This window comes from Triturus cristatus, chromosome 8 (genome assembly GCF_964204655.1).
Source record: "Triturus cristatus chromosome 8, aTriCri1.1, whole genome shotgun sequence".
Classification (NCBI taxonomy): domain Eukaryota; kingdom Metazoa; phylum Chordata; class Amphibia; order Caudata; family Salamandridae; genus Triturus; species Triturus cristatus.
In genome coordinates, this window is record NC_140591.1 from 1,643,096,994 (window position 1) to 1,643,117,749 (window position 20,756).

Below are 20,756 nucleotides of genomic sequence, written 5' to 3' on the forward strand. Positions count from 1 at the left end.
ACCTGAAACACCACCCCCAGCACAACCCCCTACACTGCCAGAACACCACTGCTCTGCCCTAAACCCTGAAACACCACCCACAGCATGAACCCCTACACTGCTGGAACATCACTGCTCTGCCCTATACCCTGAACACCACCCCCAGCAAGACCCCCTTCACTGCCCAAAAACCACTGCACTTCCCTAAACCCTGAAACACCACCCCCTGCATGACCTCCTACACTGCCCGAAAATCACTGCACTGCCCTAAACCCTGAAACACCACCCCAAGCACGTCCACCCACACTGCCCTAAACCCTAAAACACGAGCCCCAGCACGACCCCCTACACTGCCCGAACCCAAACAACACTGCTCTGCCCTAAACTCTAAAACACCAGCCCCCACACGAACCCCGTCACTGCCCAAACACCACTGCCCTGCCCTAAACGCTAAAACTCCAGGCCCAGCATAACCCCCTATACTGTCCGAACACCACTGAACTGCCCTAGACCTTGAAACACCACCCCCAGCACGACCCCCTATGCTGCCCGAACACCACTGCACTGCCCTAAACCCTGAAACACCAGCCCCAGCATGACCCCCTACACTGCCCAAACAGCACTGCACTGCCCTAAACCCTGAAACACCAGCCCCAGCACGACCCCCTACACTGTCCGAACACCACTGCACTGCCCTAAACCCTGAAACACCACTCCCAGCAAGACCATCTACACTGCCCAAACACCACTGCCCTAAACCCTAAAACACTACCCAGAGCAAGATCCCCTACACTGCCAGAACACCACTGCATTGCCCTAAACCCTAAAACACCACCCCCTGCTCGACCCCTACACTGCCCGAACACCACTGCAGTGCCCCAAACCCTAAAACACCAGCCCCCGCATATCCCCCTACACTGCCCAAAAACCACTTGCCTCTTTCTGCTATTTTCTTGCTTCTTTCTACAAAACCTTAAACCCTAAACCTTGAAACACCACCCCCAGCATGACCCCCTATGCTGCTCGAACACCACTCCTCTGCCCTAAAGCCTGAAACACCAGCACAACTCCCTACACCACCAGAACACCACTGCTCTGCCCTAAAACCTGAAACAACACCCCCAGCACAACCCCCTACACTGCCAGAACACCACTGCTCTGCCCTAAACCCTGAAACACCACCCACAGCATGAACCCCTACACTGCTGGAACATCACTGCTCTGCCCTATACCCTGAACACCACCCCCAGCAAGACCCCCTTCACTGCCCAAAAACCACTGCACTGCCCTAAACCCTGAAACACCACCCCCTGTATGACCCCCTACACTGCGCGAATACCACTGCACTGCCCTAAACCCTGAAACACCACCCCAAGCACGTCCACCCACACTGCCCGAACCCCACTGCTCTACCCTATACTCTGAAACACCAGCACCAGCACGTCACCCTACACTGCCTGAACACCACCGCACTGCTCTAAACCCTGAAACACCAGCCCCAGCATGACCCCCTACACTGCCCAAACAACACTGCACTGCCCTAAACCCTGAAACACCAGCCCCAGCACGACCCCCTACACTGTCCGAACACCACTGCACTGCCCTAAACCCTGAAACACCACTCCCAGCAAGACCATCTACACTGCATGAACACCACTGCCCTAAACCCTAAAACATTACCCAGAGCAAGATCCCCTACACTGCCAGAACACCACTGCATTGCCCTAAACCCTGAAACACCACCCCCTGCTCGACCCCTACACTGCCCGAACACCACTGCACTCCATTTGCGAAACCTTGGACGTGGTGGCCAATGCCCCATCCTCTAGCTCCGAGATCCGCTGTTCCGCCTCCTTAGCCCGCCCTTCCTGCTGGTCCAGTCTGTGCACCACGGAGTCCAGGCGACGAGACATGCCGTCAATCTTAGAATCAATGGACGTGAGGCTGGTCTGCATGTTCAAAAGGAGTGCCTTCCAATCCACCTCTTCGGCGTCGCCCACATCGGAATCACCATCTCCCGGCGGTGGGACCCGGGGTTTCTTCTTTTGAGTCTCGAATGGGAGCCGGGATTGTTTAGCGTCCGCCTTCCCCATTATGTTAGTTGATGACCAAGTCCCCAATTTTGATGACCAACACGGAGCAGTCTCGATATGAAAGTCAACGTCTGGGCGCGTGTGGCAATATGGGAGTTTTAGGCAGCACGTCGAACACTCCTCATCAGGACTCACTCTCAATGGCAGCCAAGCGGAAGGCCCACAGATATGTAGCCAGGTGGGAGTCCCGCAGCACAGGGCGCCAAATGCAGGGGCCCCTGCCAGAAGAGGGGCCACGGCCTCGGGAATATTACCAGCCGGGCACCACCCGCAAAGTCAGCCGGCCACCAGCTCCAGCTGATCCCACGGTGCTCAAGGCGATCCCCACCCGGTCAGCAACGCGACTCACTTTTCACCAGGGCCACAGGGGGTAGGGAGGGCCTCCCACGAGGGGTTGACAGCACCGCTTCCCAGCGAGGCGCCAGAAGCCGCTCGCGACCTCCGCCCTCCACCGGGTCCCCTTCACCCGCAACTCCCGTCCGGGTCGACCAGATCCAGGATCTATAGCAGGCATGTCCCTGCAGCAAGCACGGAGGGGGGGACAGCAGCAATCAAGATTCCACTACATCCGTTGGTTGTAGATCGCGCCGAGCCTCACAAATCACCACTCCGCCGGCGCCACCAGCCAAGAACAGTCTCTAAATGGCAGCCTTGCAATCTGATGCCTCCCGCACGGCCAAAGCTCGCCCCCGCCTTACCGGCACGTCGGATGGTCCGTAAAGAGCAGCAGGGGTCCCGCACCAGCGCCGGACACCAGTCTCCTCCTCCGCTAGGCGGCCATGCTCCACGGTGCACGGCGGCCGGCCCTCGCGTTCCAAACGATCAGCAGCCGCGGCCGCAGGAAGTTTCTGCGGTCGCCCCTGCCAAACCGCTGATCAGAATGACCTGCAATTTCGTGTGGGTAGTCTTCGGTCCTAGCCCCACCAGTCGAGCTGGTCAGATCCGCGGTCCCCAGATGCAGGATGGACTAATGAAGAATTGAAGCGCCCGGCTGGCGAGAGCCTCACTGATGTGCGGCCATGTCGGTCTGGCGCCCTCTAGCGCCCCTGATAGTGCTTGAATGGTTGCATGAATTCAAGGGCAGTGCTGGGGGGCTAGATGAGTGAATGAGTACTATCTGCATCATTGCATAAGTGCATGGGTACTACACGAGAGAATGCAAGAGTGTATGCATACTCCCTGATTGAAAGGATGAGTGCAAGGATAGTGCCTGCATCATTGTATGAGTAAATGAGAAGTGCCTGGGTGACTGCATACGTGCATGCACAGTACCTCAGAGAATACAACTGTTTGCATAGTTTCTGAAGGCATGAATGTGTATGACTCTTCCTTTTGCCAGTGACATGATACATAAAAAGAAACATACAAATAGTAGAATACCACTGTTTCAGACCACATGCTCTCTAAATGTGTGTACATGAAGGTGTATGTATTACTTTGTGCTCCTAATACAGGAAACATGGGTATCGAATAGTTTATTTGAGGGGCTCTATAACACCTACATACATAAGACATGTCTGCCTGTGGAAGCAAATGACAGAGCATAACTGAGAACATTTGTCCACTTAAAGGAGAAGCTACCAGCTTTTTATACTAGCATCTTCAGATGCATAACACTTGTGAGAATACATGTACCAATAGACACATGCCTCAGTCACAAGAGCATGCAGACCTTTAAACTTGACTCAGTGCACTTCCCATTTCAAACAGACACCTACATTTATACCTTTCCACCGACTCATTCATACAAATGAGCCTATTCACTAATCCCTCTGCCAACATGTCCTAAACCTCACTTTACTGCTGCAGCTTAATTTTTCACGGACTGCTCAGAATGTTAGATCCACCAAATTTAAAACAGCAATCCTTCTCATGTCACTGTTGTAAGTCTAACCATATTTCTAAAGGCATGCATGCATGTGTCTGTGTCTTTTGCTAGTGACATGATACATAAAAACTGCTCAGCAAATCAGTTACTAAATACAAAGGATTTAGATCCCCAGGAATCAATTGCATTTGACCCCATATGACTTCTTCCGGTGGCAGCTAAAGCTTCTGGTGAGCCCAGGCCTGCCAATCACATGCATCAATGGGGACTAAAGACGACTTCTCACCCTATGATAGGGAGCTTTCCTGAGCAGGCCTGTCCTAGTTCTGATGAGACGTGATGGCTGAAATGTCATCCACGACCCCAACCGACTGAATGTACGAAAATGACTAACTGATTATTAGATATTGAGCAAGTGATGTCTGAAAGAAGAGTGAGTAGACAAGATCGGTTACTCAAGTTTACGTAATGTTTTATTGAACAAAAGGGGCTATTGGTACAGTGTATTTGTCAACATGTTACGGGTACTAGATGTTAAATTAAATTATTGGTGAGGATTCATTAATGTAATCTGCTGTTTGTGGTATGTATGTGTATTCCATGGGACTTGCAGGTTCTTTTTTCTGATGTTTCTGCAATTTCTGTCTCAGGGCGAAAATTGGAAGAGAATAACATCACAGGTCTCGAGTCGGCTGAGAACAACATCACAGCTCTCTTATACTGGGAGGAAGAAATGAAGGAAAAATACCTCCTTAACCAGCGAAACGGGCAGAATCAAAGCTCAGACAAGAAAATAAGAGGCACCGCCAATAAGTAAGTCTGTCCCTCACACCACTGTAATGCATATGGTGATGCAGGCCTGCTCAACCTCTAAAGGCAGGCTTCCTGGAGATCATTCATTTCAAGATGCCTGCTCACTCATTCATTCACTCGCTCATTTTCTGTGGTGCCCAAAGAGTAGCTTGTGCACTTAACATGCAGAGGCTCATGGTGTACAATAATACCTTCTAGACACCCTAAACAGGCCCACTCTTTAGATTTGCAGTCACCTGACATTGGCATCTTCCCCCTTCCCTCCAGGGCCTTGTGCAAAGTTGTGACAGTTTGTTTACACCGCAGATGAAACCTCCGGTTTGGTGCATGGTTCTTGCTTACTTAAGGTCTTCTAGGCAGAGATGTGCTTGGTACCATAATAATAGTAATATGACCAAGCAAAATAGAATGAACGCAAATAAAGGATTGTGCACAAAAAAATAGAAGGCGCCAGCAGACGTTTTACACCAAGTGAAATACTCCACTGACTGGTAGTCTGGCATCCAGAATGTTTCCCAATAAACCTGAGTTATGGTAGTAAATCATTGTATGAGGAGAAAATACAGAAACTGCAAAATCAAAGTGAAGGTCTCTCAGATACAATCGTTGCAGGACATAGCAGGAAGCGGTGTGGTGGAATGGACTGTGGAGTGGTCAAGGGAGGTGGAAGGTGGGTTCACCACACCTGGGGGCTCCTTGTCTTTCAGTTGGGTCACTGTAGAAGAGACTGCTTGAAGCATGCTGTAGGAACCCCACCTCTCTATATAGTGCACCACAATGGGGTACCCTGTGCACAGAGGTAGAAGAGACCCCTATTGGTTTACAGAGGCTAAAGTAGATAATACAAACACTCTCCTTTGTAGTTGTTTCGGAGATCAATTAGTCTTATCAGAGGGTAGTGCTAAGCATTTGTTGAACTCACAGAGGCAATAAATAATACACACACTCAATGAATGAAGGTGAGACCAAATAGATAAATCACAGAAAACTGCAATAACCACATGTGCAACTACGCACAATACATTTCCTATGGAGGGAAAAAGGCACGTGGAAAATCAATGCAATGAAATTACTTTCACTTGTCACCTTTTGGAATAAGAAGGTTCAGGGGCCAATGTCTAAAGTTCCAAGGCCGAGTTCTAGGGAGCTCCCTGGGTTTCTGGGGAGGAACGAGAAAAGGAGGAAACCAGGGGGGCACCCAGAAAAGCAAATGGGGCCTGGACTCGGATTGGAAGGTTTTTGGAGCATGGTTACGCCGGATATTGGAGCCATTCAGCTCCGGTGGGTCCTGGGGGCCTCAAGACTTGGTGCAGAGGCCGATCTGACCCTCCAGAACATACGTACATTCGGAGGGCCCTCAGAGACATTGGTCAGGATGGGGAGCTGGACGGCGTTTGTAGGAGAGTAGGATCTGCACTTTTTTCTGATGTTAACACTGATTTCTGGCTATAGTTTGGCTGGGTCCCTGCTAATCAGGGCCCCAGTCTCTCTGTTCTCTCTAAACAACTTGGAGTGCATATTAGATGCACTAGTGATTGGATACTGTGGTACCTTATGAGCCCCTAGTATATGGGACCTTAGGTACCAAGGGCATAGGTACTTCACAGGCCTACCAGGGACTGAAGCATGTATTATGCCACCCCTGGGAAGCAGACTAAATCTGACACCACAGGCCTGCTACTGCAGCCTGGGTGAGGTAGTGTTAGCACTCCTCACTGAGGTATAGGTTCCCTATATCTCACCATACACACACATATAAACCTATCAGTCACCCCTAAGGCAGGCCCTATCAATCCTGAGGGCAGCGTGCTTGGTTTACAATTTGAGGGGGTGCCTCTGCATGAGCAGGGCCCCTCTGCAGCTGGCAGAGTCTATTCTCTGTGGCTGTTTGTGGATGCAGTTAAACCATACACTCTTAAGTGCATTATAACCTACCGGTAAATGCTAACTTTGGAATGACTGCATCAAAACATGTCGTGTTTGGTGTCAAACAACTTGGAATCATACCCCCACACCAGTATCTGGTGTGGGGGTATGATCCCACCCTTCTAGAGGGGAAGACATGTACCTACTGTGGAAACACGGTAGAAATCTGAAAGAGCCCTGGCATCACAAAATGAATGCCACCAGCACAGACACTGGGCTGCCCTCCTGCTGCTGACCGAAACTTGAAGTGGAGGAGGCCCAACAATAGACATCCTGTCACAGGGAGGTATAATCACCTTTCAGACAGGATTTAGTGTATTGGGGCTGGGCGGGTGCACTCCTAGAGTGCTTTGAAGTCCTGCACTGGGGGAGCAGTAGGCTCCTCTGTGCATATGCCAGCTCAAACCGGTTCAGGGGCTACCTGCCCCTGCTCTGGTGCAAAACTGGACAAAGGGAAGTGGGTGTAGCCACCCACTCTCCTGGCCCTCCCATAGGAGGGGTCATAGAGCTAGTCCCTCCCTTTCCTTTAGTATAAGATAGGGAAACCTTGCGATTGCAAATCAAATATCCCTGGATGACCCTCTACAAGAAGAATCCTGGTCCTTCGACGTTCCACTACCTTTGGAAGACTGAAGAATCCCCCTTGGAGTCAAGGATTGACTCCCCTGCTTGGCAGGCACCAAAAACTTGAAACTATGGTCGCAAACTTTCCCGCTCCCGCTGAAGTCCGAAGTCCCTGCAAAGCGGAAGGTGAGTGGACCCCACGAGTGACGAGAAACAGCAATACCCGGGTAACATGCACTATTGTCAGGTGCAAACCCTTCACGATGTTCTATGTACTTATGCATTGGACCATGTGTGGCCCAAGCCTCCAGCAGGATTTCCACCAAAAATCAGAGGCCTACCTCGTCTCGAGTGACCGTGGGCTCCTGTCCTGTGAAGTGAATCCTCACAAGGCATCTTTGCGATCCCTTGCCTGTTGGCTAGTGGGTCCCCTGAAGACTTTCTCATCAAACCAAAGGGCTTCCCTGGTTGCCCCAGGCCTGCCCTCACTTACCTTCACTGGGTGAGTCTCTCAGACCTTGCTGGTCTGCACCGCTGACTTTCTTCATTTTCCACAAGACTTGCTGTTGCCAAGGCTTGTTGGCTCCAATCTGATTGCTGACACCGCAGTAAGCTGCAGACTTTGTGGGACACTCTGAATCCAGCTCCTGGTCACCATCGATGTCTCCTGGACCTCGTGGCTAAAGAGTGAAAACACCCTTGATCACCTGAAATCACCAGACGACTGTGGGCATCCATCTTCCTGGCCCCGGGTCACTGGCAAGTGACTTTGAACACTGTCTCCTCTGCTTTCATGTCTTCTTTCTACTGAATCCAGCCTTGGATTCCACCGGACACTTCTCCAGTCTTCACAAACAGCAAATCTTCTTCGGCTTCCATTGAAAACGACGACGCGACCCGACACCAAAAGACACTTATGCACCCGGCTTCCCTGGGTGAGTTAAATCGTGCACTCTGGTACTCCTGTGTGTGTTGGTCCTCAAATTGCTTACCTTGTAAGTGGCTTGCTTGTAGACTCTCCTGTAGTACCCTAAAACTTTATAAATCAAACCTCGACTTGCTCCATTGAAATCAATGGGGAACCTGCGGCTGTGTTCTGACACTTCACACGTCTCCCTTGGGTCCTTTACTTACCTGCCTTGGGTGGATTAGTGAGGCCCCAGCGATTCTACAGGCCCTAGGCCTTGTCCCCTTGCAAGTCGACATTCCTAAACCTCTTTTTTAGTATATGGTCTGGTACGCCACTAGGGCCCCAGCCATATTTGTGCTTAACTTATTGTGAAACGTTGATATTTGCATATGTTCCTGATTTCTAATCTCATAAAGAGATTAGTAGAGTGTGTCTAGTAATAAATACATAAATATTTTATATATATATATCTGTGTGGTGTCCTTTCATTTGGTAATTCAAGAGATTATTAGGTAAAACAAGCTGCTTTACATTCCTCTGAGACTTAGCCTGAAGGCTGCTCTCCAGAGCTACCACAGGAAAGCTTTCTTTAAAAGGTTGTCTTAAACCTATCTACCATAAGAGTCAAATTGGGCTGGTGCAAGGTGGCCACTTTAATTAGTGACCAGCATATGCCAGGCCAACTTCTCACATTGGTGGGCAGAGTGTGGGATTCCAGCTTGCCATTGTTTTACCAGAAAATCTCTATTTGAATTACTAACTGAAAACCACTAAAGGGACTCAAGGTACATATAAAAGTCAAGCTTAGTATCAATAAGTTCTACTGAACTTAGAGCTGTGAGTGAAGGGATAGCACACCCTTGCTACAGCTCAAGCTAGGATCAGTAGGCCACAATCTACTGTAGGTAGTACAACACTGCACAACACTAGAATGTCCTCAAAGGGTGGAGCCAGTGGGTCAACTCAGCTTCAGTATAAGGACATGACTTTCTTTGACCTGAAAGCCATGTGTGTTGCAAGACACCTGAAGCTAGGACAGAGTCCCTCCACACTAGGCCTGATAGATCTGCTGACAGCAGATGATCTGAGGTTGGCTCTAGGAGCTAACAGATCTGAATCAGGGAGTGGGTCAATTACAGGGTCTGGGTCAGATGATGAAAATCAAGATGACCAGGACTCTGTGTTTGAAGGGCCAGATCCAGAAGGATCTGAACAGGACAGAGTAATTTTCCCTAAGAGAACGAACAGAGTGGAAGAGAGGGCTAGGTCCCCTTCAAGGGAATCTGACCACTCCTATCACTCTGGAAGAGAATCTGTCCACCAGAGGTGATCATATTTTAATAGAAGAGAGACCTCCACTGAAAGAATGTACAAACTGCTGCAGTATGAGGAAGCAAGATTTGCCCTTAAGGCCAACAGTTGGCATTAGATAAAGAAGCCTTTGAGCTCCAGAGAGCTTCTAGAAAAGAGGGGTTAGAACCCCCTGGTGGCAGCAACAGTGTCCCTAAAGTCAGAGAATACATTCCAGACCATAGGAACCTGTCCAAGGTTGTTCCTCCCTACCAGAGTGGGGATGATATCCAAAAATGGATAACTGCTATGGTGAGGGCCTGTAGAGTACAACAGGTCCCCCAGAAACAGTGGGCAGCAATATTGTGGCTCTCCTTTTCTGATAAAGGTAGAGACAAGCTCCTCAGTGTTAGAGAAGAGGATGCTGATGATTATGAAGTCCTGAAGAGTGCATTAATAAATGGGTTTGGCTTAACCACTGAGCAGTACAGGTTGAAGTTCAGAGACACCCAGAAAGCACAGAATCAGGACTGGACAGACTTTGTTGATTGTGCAACCAAGGCTATGGAGGGTTGGCTGGTTGGTAATAGAGTTACTGATTTTAAGGGATTGTATAATCGTATGATGAGAGAACAGATCCTGAATAATTGCCAAAACCAGTTGTTGCATCAATACCTGGTGGACTCTGATCTGACCTCTCCCGAAGAATTGGGAAAGAAGGCAGACAAATGGGTCAGAACCAGGGTGAGGCAGAAAACCCAGAACCAAGGGGGTGACAGCAAGAAGCAAGATCCTAAAGGCTCTGAGAGAGGTGGGGATAAGTCAAAAGACCAGAAGTCTTCACAAGAGCCCCAAAAATCTGCATCTGGTGGGGATTGACAGTCTACAAAGGGAAAAGGCCAAAAGAAGCCCTGGTGCAAATTCTGTAAACAGAAAGGGCACTGGACGTCTGATTGTAACAAGTCCAAAGACCAAACCACCACCACTCCAGTCCCTAAGGCATCTGTTCCCCCTAGTTCAGCTAATGGTAGAGGTGGTACTCAGAATAAGGGTGTAGTAGGGTTGACCCTGGGTTCTGAAGAGGACTCTGGCCTAGTCAGAGTACCCACTCAGGCATTGCTGGTTTGTGATGGAGATATTGATATGTCCTTCCTAGTGATCCCCAGTAATCTGAGCAAATACTAACAGCAGCCTGTAATAAATGGCAAACAGGCTTTGGCATTCAGGGACACAGGTGCCGGCGTCACCATGGTGGCAGAGGATCTTGTGGACCCTGGACAGATCATCCTGGGTGAAATGTACCAGGTTACCAATGCAAGCAATGTCAGGACCAACCATAGCCTGGCAGTTGTGAATTTCTCTTGGGGAGGGGTAACTGGCCTCAAGAAGGTAGTAGTCAGTGCAGACCTCCCTGTCGAATGTCTATTGGGCAATGATCTAGAAACTTCAGCCTGGTCTGAAGTAGAGTTATGGACTCATGCTGACATGTTGGGCATACCTGCAGAGGTATTTGCTGTGACCAGGTCACAGGCCAAAATGCATAACACTGAACCAGCTCTGGATCCTGAAACTATGGACCAGCAGCTACCCAATATGAGGAGCAGTAGGGTTAAGGTAGTGCCTTCCCTTCTGTCTCAGATCTCAGATTCCCCTCCTGAGGGAGGAGAAGCAGATCCTGAAGAAGGAACTGCCCCAGAGGGACTTGAGCCTGATCAGGTTGAGTTCTTGGGGGCAGGGGGACCTTCCGGGGAAGATCTGAGTAAGGAGCAACAGTGCTGCTCCTCTCTTGAACCCCTCAGACAGCAGGCTGCTGCTGAGGCTGCTGGTAGTGGTAGTGGGTCCCATAAAGTTTATTGGGATGAGGGGCTCCTATATTCTGAGGCTAGAGATCCAACCCCTGGAGCCACCAGGAGGTTGGTAATACCTCAGAAGTTTAGGGGGTTCCTCTTGACCCTAGCACATGACATACTTTTAGCAGGTCATTTGGGCCAAAACAAGACCTGGGACAGGCTTGTTCCACATTTTCATTGGCCACATATGTCAGAGGACACAAAGGAGTTTTGTCGCTCCTGTGTCACTTGCCAAGCCAGTGGCAAGTCAGGTGGCACAACAAAGGCCCCCCTGATACCACTACCTGTTGTGGGGGTTCCCTTTGAAAGGGTAGGGATTGACATTGTTGGTCCCCTTGACCCTCCAACAGCATCCTTGCACAGATTTATACTGGTGGTAGTGGATCATGCCACTAGGTACCCAGAAGCCATACCCCTGAGGAACACCACAGCCCCTGAGGTGGCAATAGCCCTCATTGGAGTTTTCTCCAGAGTGGGTTTCCCAAAGGAGGTTATATCTGACAGAGGTACCAACTTCATGTCAGGGTATGTCAAAGCAATGTGTACAAAAGCTGAGAACACGGCTCCAAGGGAAAGTGCCACCCAAAGTGGTCCCCTAGAACGTAAAGTGGAGAGAGCGGTAAATGCCAGAAAAATCCCCAAGTAAATTACCAAAGTGGAATCGAAACAGAACGTGAGTAAAAACAGAAGAGTAACCTAATCAGATGCCAGCAAAATCCCCAAGTAAACTATCAACGTGAAATCGAAACAGAAAGTGAGTATCAAAAAGAGTAACCAAATCAGGTACCAGATAAGAGAAAAGGGAAACCGATAAAGTGATCGGGTTAGTACTGCACAAGGTGTTGATGTCTCACCTTGAAAGGTTCAACGTATGATTTGTTTCTAGTATGTATGGCTTAGCTTGGAAAGCCTGTAAAAAAGATATGTATGGATGTAAATTCTAATTGTAATATTACGGTGACATCTTCTACGTTATTTGTACAAGTACGTGATTCACATTAGTATCATCCTTATGTGTTTATTCTTGCTTACCTAATATTAACAAGTTGACCAGGTATGATTGTTTTAAAGCGCCAAAAATAACTAATATTAGCGTTCCTGTGACCGTAGTGTTCAGAGCGATGAGTAGGACCAGAATCCGTCCTCTCTAGTAAAATACAACAAGAAAGACAAGTGTTTTACGAATTGCCCCGTGCGTATGGTTTTCATGGAGACAATATATGACAAGGGTCTGTCAATAGATAAGTTTCTATTCTTAATGTAAACAAGTGCCGAAATGACAAACAAAAAATATACAGGGATTAAGTTTAAAGCGAGAGTCATCCCGAGTGACCGTGGGCTCCTGAGAAGCATTCCCTCAGGAGGCGTCTTCGCGATCACTTGCCTGTTGGCTAGTGGGTCCTTGGTCTGCATCATCGACTTTCTTCAGTCTACGCGAGACTTGCAGTTGCCAAGGCTTGTTGGTTCCAATCTAGTTGCCAACACCGTCATAAGCTGCAGAAATTGTGGGACACTCTGAATCCAGCTGCTGGTCATCGTCGATCCCTCCTGGACCTCGTGAGCGAAGAGTCAAAACACCATCGACGACCAGAAGCGACGCGACATCAGTGGTCATCCATCTTGCTGGCCACCGATCACTGGCAAGTGACCTTGAACACTGTCCCCTCAATTTTCAGGTCCTCTGCATCTTCAATCCATCTTCGGATTCCAGCGGACACTTCTCCAGTCGTCACAAGCAGCAAGTCTTCTTTGGTCTCCATTGAAAACAGCGACTCGACCCGACACCAAAAGACACCTATGCATCCGACTTCCCTGGGTGAGGTAACTCGTGCACTCCAGTGCCCAAGTGTGTGTTGGCCCTCCAAGTACTTACCTTGTAAGTGGCTTGCTTGTTGACTTCCTCGAAGTACCCTAGAACTTTAAAAATCAAACCGCGATTTGTCCCATTATAATCAATAGGGAACCCGCGGCTGTGTTCACCCACTGCACGCGTCTCCCTTGGGCCTGTTACTTACCTGCTAACACTGCAGTAGTGAAGCCCCAGCGATTCTCCAGGCCCTAGGCCTTGTCATTTTGCAAGTCGACATCCTTAACCTATTTTTTTAGTATATGGTCTGGTACACCCCTAGGGCCCCAGCCATATATGTGCTTAATTTATTGTGAAACGTTGACATTTGAATGTGTACCTGGCTTCTAATCTCATAAAGAGATTAGTAGAGTGTGTTTAGTAATAAATACATATATATTTGATATATATACCTGTGTGGTGTCCTTTCATTTGGTAATTCAACAGATTATAAGGTAAAACAAGCTGCTTTACATTCCTCAGAGACTAAGCCTGAAGGCTGCTCTCCACAGCTACCTCTAGGATAGCTTTCTTCAAAAGGTTTTCTTAAACCTATCTACCATAAGAGTCGAATTGGACTGGTGCAAGGTGGCCAGTATAACTAGTGATCAGCATATGCCAGGCCAACTTCTGACATTGGTGGGCAGCGTGTGGGATTCCAGCTTGCCATTGTTTTACCAGAACATCTCTATTTGTATTACTAACTGAAAACCACTAAAGGTACTCAAGGTACATATAAAGTCAAGCTTAGTATCAATAAGTTCTAATGAACTTAGAGCTGTTTGTGAAGGGCTAAGCACACCCTTGCTACATCTCAAGCTAGGTTCAGTAGGCCACAACTAGTGTAGGTAGTACAACACTGCACAACACTAGTATGTCCTACCAAGGTGGAGTCAGTGGGTCCACCCCACCTCAGTACAAAGACATAGCCTACACTGATTTGAAGGCCTTGTGTTTTGAAAGACAGCTGTGGGTAGGCAGGAGTCCCTCCTCACAACACCTGATAGATCTGTTAGTAGCAGATGATCTTAGACTAGCTATAGGAGCTAGTGGATCTGCATCAGGGGGTGGGTCAACCATAGTCTCTGGGTCTGATGATGGAAATCAAGATGACCTGGAGTCTGTGATTGAAGGGCCAGACCCAGAAAGGTCTGAACAGAACAGAGGAATTCTCCCTAAGAGAGCTGACAGAGTGGAAGAAAGACCTAGGTCCCCCTCAAGGGACTCTGACCATTCATATCACTCTGGAAGAGAATCTGTTCATCAGAGGAACTCACACTATCCCAGAGAGACCTCCACTGACAGAAGGTACAAGATGATCCAGTATGAGGAAGCTAGGCTTTCACTCAGAACCAAGCAATTGGCCTTAGATAGAGAAGCCTTTGAGCTCCAGAGACTTTCTCAGAAAGAGGGGTTAGATACCCCTGGTGACAGCAACAGTGGCCTTAGAGGCAGAGATTACATTCCAGACCATAGGAACCTGTCCAAGGTTGTTGCTCCCTACCAGAGTGGGGATGATATCCACAAATGGATAACTGCTATGGAGAGGGCCTGTAAAGTTCAACAGGTCCCCCAGAAACATTGGGCAGCAATCTTGTGGCTCTCCTTTTCAGATAAAGGTAGAGACAAGCTCCTCACTGTTAAAGAAAAGGATGCTAATGATTATGAAGCCCTGAAGAGTGCTTTGATAGATGGGTTTGGCTTAACCACTGAACAGTACATGTTGAAGTTCAGAGATACCCAGAAAGCACAGACTCAGGATTAGACTGACTTTGTTGATTGTGCAACCAAGGCTCTAGAAGGTTGACTGGTTGGTAGTAGAGTAACTGATTTTAAGGGATTGTATAATCTTATAATGAGAGAACAGATCCTTAATAATTGCCAAAACCAGTTGTTGCATCAGTACCTGGTGGACTCTGATCTGACCTGTCCCCAAGAATTGGGAAAGAAGGCAGACAAATGGGTCAGAACCAGGGTGAGGCAGAAAACCCAGAACCAAGGGGGTGACACCAAGAAGCAAGATCCTAAAGGCTCAGATATAGGTGGAGATAAATCAAAAGACCAGGAGTCTTCACAAGGGCCCCAAAACTCTGCAAATGGTGGGGAGTCACAATCTACAAAGGGGAAAGGCCAAAAGAAGCCCTGGTGAAAATTCTGTAAACAGAAAGGGTACTGGACTTCTGATTGTACCAAGTCCAAAGACCAAACCACCACCACTCCAGCCCCTAAGGCAACTGTTCCCCCTAGTGCAGTCATTGGTGGAGGTAATACTCAGAACAAGGGTGTAGCAGGGCTGACCTTGGGTTCAGATGTGGACTCTGGCCTAGTCAGAGTACCAACACAGGCATTGCTAGTTTGGCCCTTGATATATCCTTCCTAGTGAGCCCCAGTAATCTGGGCAAATAAAAACAGCAGCCTATCATAAATGGCAAACAGGGTTTGGCATTCAGGGACACAGGTGCTAGTGTCAGCATGGTGGCAGAGGATCTAGTGGACCCTGCACAGATCATCCTGGAGGAAATATACCAGGTGACCAATGCAAGCAATGTCAGGACCAACCATAGCCTGGCAGTTGTGAATTTCTCCTGGGGAGGGGTAACTTTCCTCAAAAAGGTAGTAGTCAGTGCAGACCTCCCTGTCGAATGTTTGTTGGGCAATGATCTGGAGACTTCAGCCTGGTCTGAAGTAGAATTATGGACTCATGCTGTGATGTGGGCATACCTGCAGAGGTATTTGCTGTGACCAGGTCACAAGCCAAGATGCATAAAGCTGAACCAGCTCTGGATCCTGAAACTATGGACCAGATGCTACCCAAGAGGAGGAACAGTAGGGTTAAGGCTGGGCCTTCTCCTCTGTCTCAGAACTCCGATTCCCCTCCTGAGGAAGGAGAAGCAGATCTCGAGAAGGAACTGCCCCAGAGGGACTTGAGCCTGATCAGGTTGAGTTCTTGGGGGCCGGGGGACCTTCCAGGGAAGATCTGAGTAAGGAGCAACAGTGTTGCCCCTCTCTTTAACCCCTAAGACAGCAGGCTGCTGCTGACGCTGCTGGGAGTGCTAGTCGGTCCCATAAAGTATATTGGGATGAGGGGCTCCTATATTCTGAGGCTAGAGATCCAACCCCTGGAGCCACCAGGAGGCTGGTAATACCTCAGAAGTTTAGGGGGGGTCCTCTTGACCCTAGCACATGATATCCCAGTGGCAGGACACTTGGGCCAAAACAAGACCTGGGACAGGCTTGTACCACATTTTCATTGGCCACACATGTCTGAGGACACCAAGTAGTTTTGTCGCTCCTGTGTCACTTGCCAAGCCAGTGGCAAGTCAGGTGGCACAACAAAGGCCCCCCTGATACCACTACCTGTGGTGGGTTTCCCTTTGAAAGGGTAGGGATTGACATTGTGGGTCCCCTTGACCCACCAACTGCATCTGGGCACAGATTTATACTGGTGGTAGTGGATCATGCCACCAGGTATCCAGAAGCTATACCCCTAAGGACTACCACAGCTCCTGTGGTAGTAAGAGCCCTCATTGGAGTTTTCTCCAGAGTGGGTTTCCCTAAGGAGGTCATCTCTGACAGAGGTACTAACTTTATGTCAGTGTATCTAACTGCAATGTGGAAGTAGTGTGGTGTTAACTACAAATTCACTACTCCCTATCACCCACAATGCAATGGGTTAGTTGAGAGATTCAACAAAGCCATAAAGGGAATGATTAAAGGCCCCGAAAAAAGCTTAGGTGAAAATGGGACCTTTTACTTCCCTGCCTTTTGTTTGCATACAGGGAGGTTCCACAGAAGGGGGTTGGCTACAGCCCTTTTGAACTTCTGTTTGGGCACCCTGTTAGAGGACCCTTATGTCTGGTGAAGGAGGGATGGGAATTACCTCTCAATCCTCCCAAACAGGATGTGATGGACTATGTACTTGGTCTCCGCTCCCGGATGGCAGAGTACATGAAGAAGGCAACTGACAACCTTGAGGCTAGTCAAGAATTACAGAAAGCTTGGCATGACCAAACGGCTGTCCTGACTGTTTATCAGCCAGGCCAGAAAGTGTGGGTGTTGGAGCCAGTGGCCCCAACAGCTCTCCAGGACAAATGGAGTGGCCCCCATACAATTGTTGAGAAAAAGGGAGAGGTCACCTACTTGGTAGATCTTGGAACTCCCAGGAGCCCCCTTAGGGTGCTCCATGTCAACAGACTTAAGCCATATGTGGACAGGGCTGACATGGGCTTGCTCATGGCAACTGATGAGGACCAGGAGGAGGAGAGTGACCCTCTCCCTGACCTGCTCTCACAGAACCATGATGATGGATCAGTTGATGGTGTTGCTTTGGCAAGCAGCCTCACTGAGCATCAACAAACTGAATGTAGACAAGTGCTACAACAGTTTAGACATATGTTTAGTCTGACCCCAAGTCAGACTTCCTGGTGCACCCATGAAGTTAACACTGGAGACAGTCTGCCTGTAAAGAGTAAAATCTACACGCAACCTGACCATGTCAGGGATTGTATCAGGATTGAAGTTCAGAAAATGTTGGCACTAGGTGTCATTGAGCCTTCAGATAGCCCTTGGGCTAGCCCAGTAGTCCTTGTGCCAAAACCTCATACCCAGGGTGGTAAGAAAGAGATGAGGTTTTGTGTTGACTATAGAGGTCTCAATGCAGTCACCAGGACTGATGCCTATCCAATTCCCAGGGCAGATGAACTTATAGACTCTTTGGCCTCAGCCAAGTATCTTAGTACATTTGACCTAACAGCTGGCTATTGGCAAATCAAGTTAGCTGATGATACCAAGGCCAAAACAGCATTCTCAACCCCTTGTGGGCACTATCAGTATGTGGTAATGTCCTTTGGTTTGAAAAATGCACCTGCCACTTTTCAGAGGTTGGTGAATAAAGTTCTGACTGGTATGGAAACTTATTGCTCAGCTTATCTTGAAGATATTGCTGTCTTTAGTTCCACCTGGCAGGATCACCTGGTCCACCTCAGAAATGTTCTGGAGGCCCTGCAAAAAGCAGGCCTCACTATCAAGGCCACTAAGTGCCAGATAGGGCAGAGTCAGGTTGTGTACCTGGGCCACCTTGTAGATGGAGGCCAGGTTCAACCTTTGCAGAGCAAAATCCAGACCATAATGGAATGGATAGCTCCAACCACCCAGACACAGGTTAGAGCCTTTATAGGGCTGACTGGGTACTATAGGAGGTTTGTTAAGGGATATGGCTCTATAGTGACCCCCTTAAGTGATCTGACCTCTAAGAAAATCCCAAAAAAGGTTCAGTGGACAGCTAGCTGTCAAAAGTCATTTGATGACCTCAAGCAGGCAATGTGCACTGCCCCCATCTTGCAGAGTCCAGATTACAAAAAGAAGTTCATTGTTCAAACAGATGCTTCAGAGCTGGGTGTGGGAGCTGTACTGACTCAACTTAATGATGAAGGTCAAGACAAGACCAGCCAGTAGCTTTCATAGAAGGCTGACCCCTAGAGAAACGTTGGTCAGCTTTAGAGAGGGAGGCCTTTGCTGTGGTGTGGGCCCTGAAGAAGCTGAGGCCATACTTGTTTGGCACTCACTTCATAGTTCAGACTGACCACAAGCCCCTCCTATGGCTCAAACAGATGAAAGGTGAAAATCCGAAATTGCTCATGTGGTCCATTTCCCTACAGGAGATGGACTATACAGTGGAACATAGACCTGGGACCCAACATGCCAATGCAGATGGACTCTCAAGGTATTTCCACTTAGAACATGAAGCCGCAACTGGTCAAGGTTAGTTTAATGTCCCTGCGTTTGGGGGGGGTTTGTGTAGGAGAGTAGGATCTGCACTTATGTTGCCCCCACTTTTTTTCTGCTGTATACACTGGTTTCTGGCTATAGTCTGGCTGGGTCCCTGCTAAACAGGGCCCCAGTCTCTCTGTTCTCTCTAAACGACTTGGTGTGCATATTAGATGCACTCGTGATTGGATACTGTGGTACCTTATGAGCCCCTAGTATATGGTACCTTAGGTACCTAGGGCATTGGTACTTCACAGGTCTACCAGGGGCTGCAGCATGTATTATGCCACCCCTGGGAAGCCTTCTCAATCTGACACCACAGGCCTGCTACTGCAGCCTGTGTGAGGTAGAGGTAGCACTCCTCACTGAGGTATAGGTTCCTACATCTCACCATACACACACATATAAACCTATCAGCCACCCCTATAGCAGGCCCTATCAATCCTGAGGGCAGGGTGCTTGGTTTACTATGTGAGGGGGTGCTTCTGCATGAGCAGGACCCCTCTGCAGCTGGCAGAGTCTATTCTCTGTTGCTGTTTGTGGATGCGGTTAAACCATATACTCTTAAGTGCATTATAACCTAGCGGTAAATGCTAATTTTGGAATGACTGCATCAAAACATGTCGTGTTTGGTGTCAAACAACTTGGAATCATACCCCCACACCAGTAACTGGTGTGGGAGTATGATCCCACCCTACTAGAGGGGATGACATGTACCCACTGTACCTAAACAGTAGAAATCTGTAAGAGCCCTGGCATCACAAAATGGATGTCACCAGCACAGACACTGGGCTGCCCTCCTGCTGCTGACCGAAACTCGCAGTGGAGGAAGCCCAACAAAAGGCATCCTGTCACAGGGAGGTGTCACCACCTTCCAGACAGGATTTAGTGTATTGGAGCTGGGTAGGTGCACTCTTAGAGTGCTTTGAAGTCCTGCACTGGGGGAGCAGTAGGCTCCTCTGTGCATATGCCAGCTCAAACCGGTTCAGGGGCTACCGGTCCCTGCTCTGGCGCGAAACTGGTCAAAGGGAAGTGGGTGTAACCACCCCCTACCCTGACCCTCCTACAGAAGTGGTCATAGAGCTAGTCCCTCCCCTATCTTCACTATGAGATAGCAAACATTGCCATTGCAAAGCAGATAACCCTGGACGACGCTCTACAAAGAAGAATCCTGGCCCTTCGATGTTCCACTACCTTTGGAAGACAGAAGAATCACCTTTGGAGTCAAGGAGTGACTCCCCTGCTTGGCAGGCACCAAAAACCTTAATCAACGGTTGCAAACTTTCCCGCTCCCGCCAGAGTTCGAAGTCCCTGCTGCCCCGGAAGTAGATTTCCTAACTTCTCGATAGCCATTGTGAGTCCCCAGTGAAGCTGTGGTGAGTGGACCCCACGAGTGATGAGGAACAGCAATACCCAGGGACCGTGCACTATTGTCGAGTGCAAACCCTAAACAACGTTCTACGAACTTGTGCATTGGACCATTTGTGGCCCAAGCCTCCAGCAGGTCTTGCACCAAAAATCAGCTGCCTACCCCATCCCGAGTGACCGTGGGCTCCTGTGAAGCATTTCCTGAGGAGGCATCTTTGCAATCACTTGCCCTTTGGCTAGTGGGTCCCCCGAAGACTTTCTCATCAACTCAAAGGGCTCTCCTGGTTGCTCCAGGCCTGCCCCCACTTACCCTTGCTAGGTGAGTCAATCAGACCTTGCTGGTCTGCACCATCGACTTTCTTCAGTCTACACGAGACTTGCAGTTGCCAAGGCTTGTTGGCTCCAATCTGGTTGCCAACACCTTCATCAGCTGCAAATATTGTGGGACACTCTGAATCAAGCTGCTGGTCATTGTCAATCCCTCCTGGACCTCGTGAGCGAAGAGTCAAAACACCATTGACGA

General features: G+C 49.0%; 1 protein-coding gene across 1 annotated transcript in view; it reads left to right on the forward strand.

Annotated features, from left to right (window-relative positions):
- The window catches only part of LOC146808477 (transient receptor potential cation channel subfamily M member 2-like), a 1,642,641-nt gene that overhangs the window by 1,550,360 nt on the left and 71,525 nt on the right, over positions 1-20,756 (forward strand). The window contains exon 24 of the mRNA XM_085623575.1: positions 4,551-4,713. Within this exon, the coding sequence (XP_085479701.1) occupies positions 4,551-4,713 (163 nt within the window). The remainder of the gene's footprint in view (positions 1-4,550; positions 4,714-20,756) is intronic.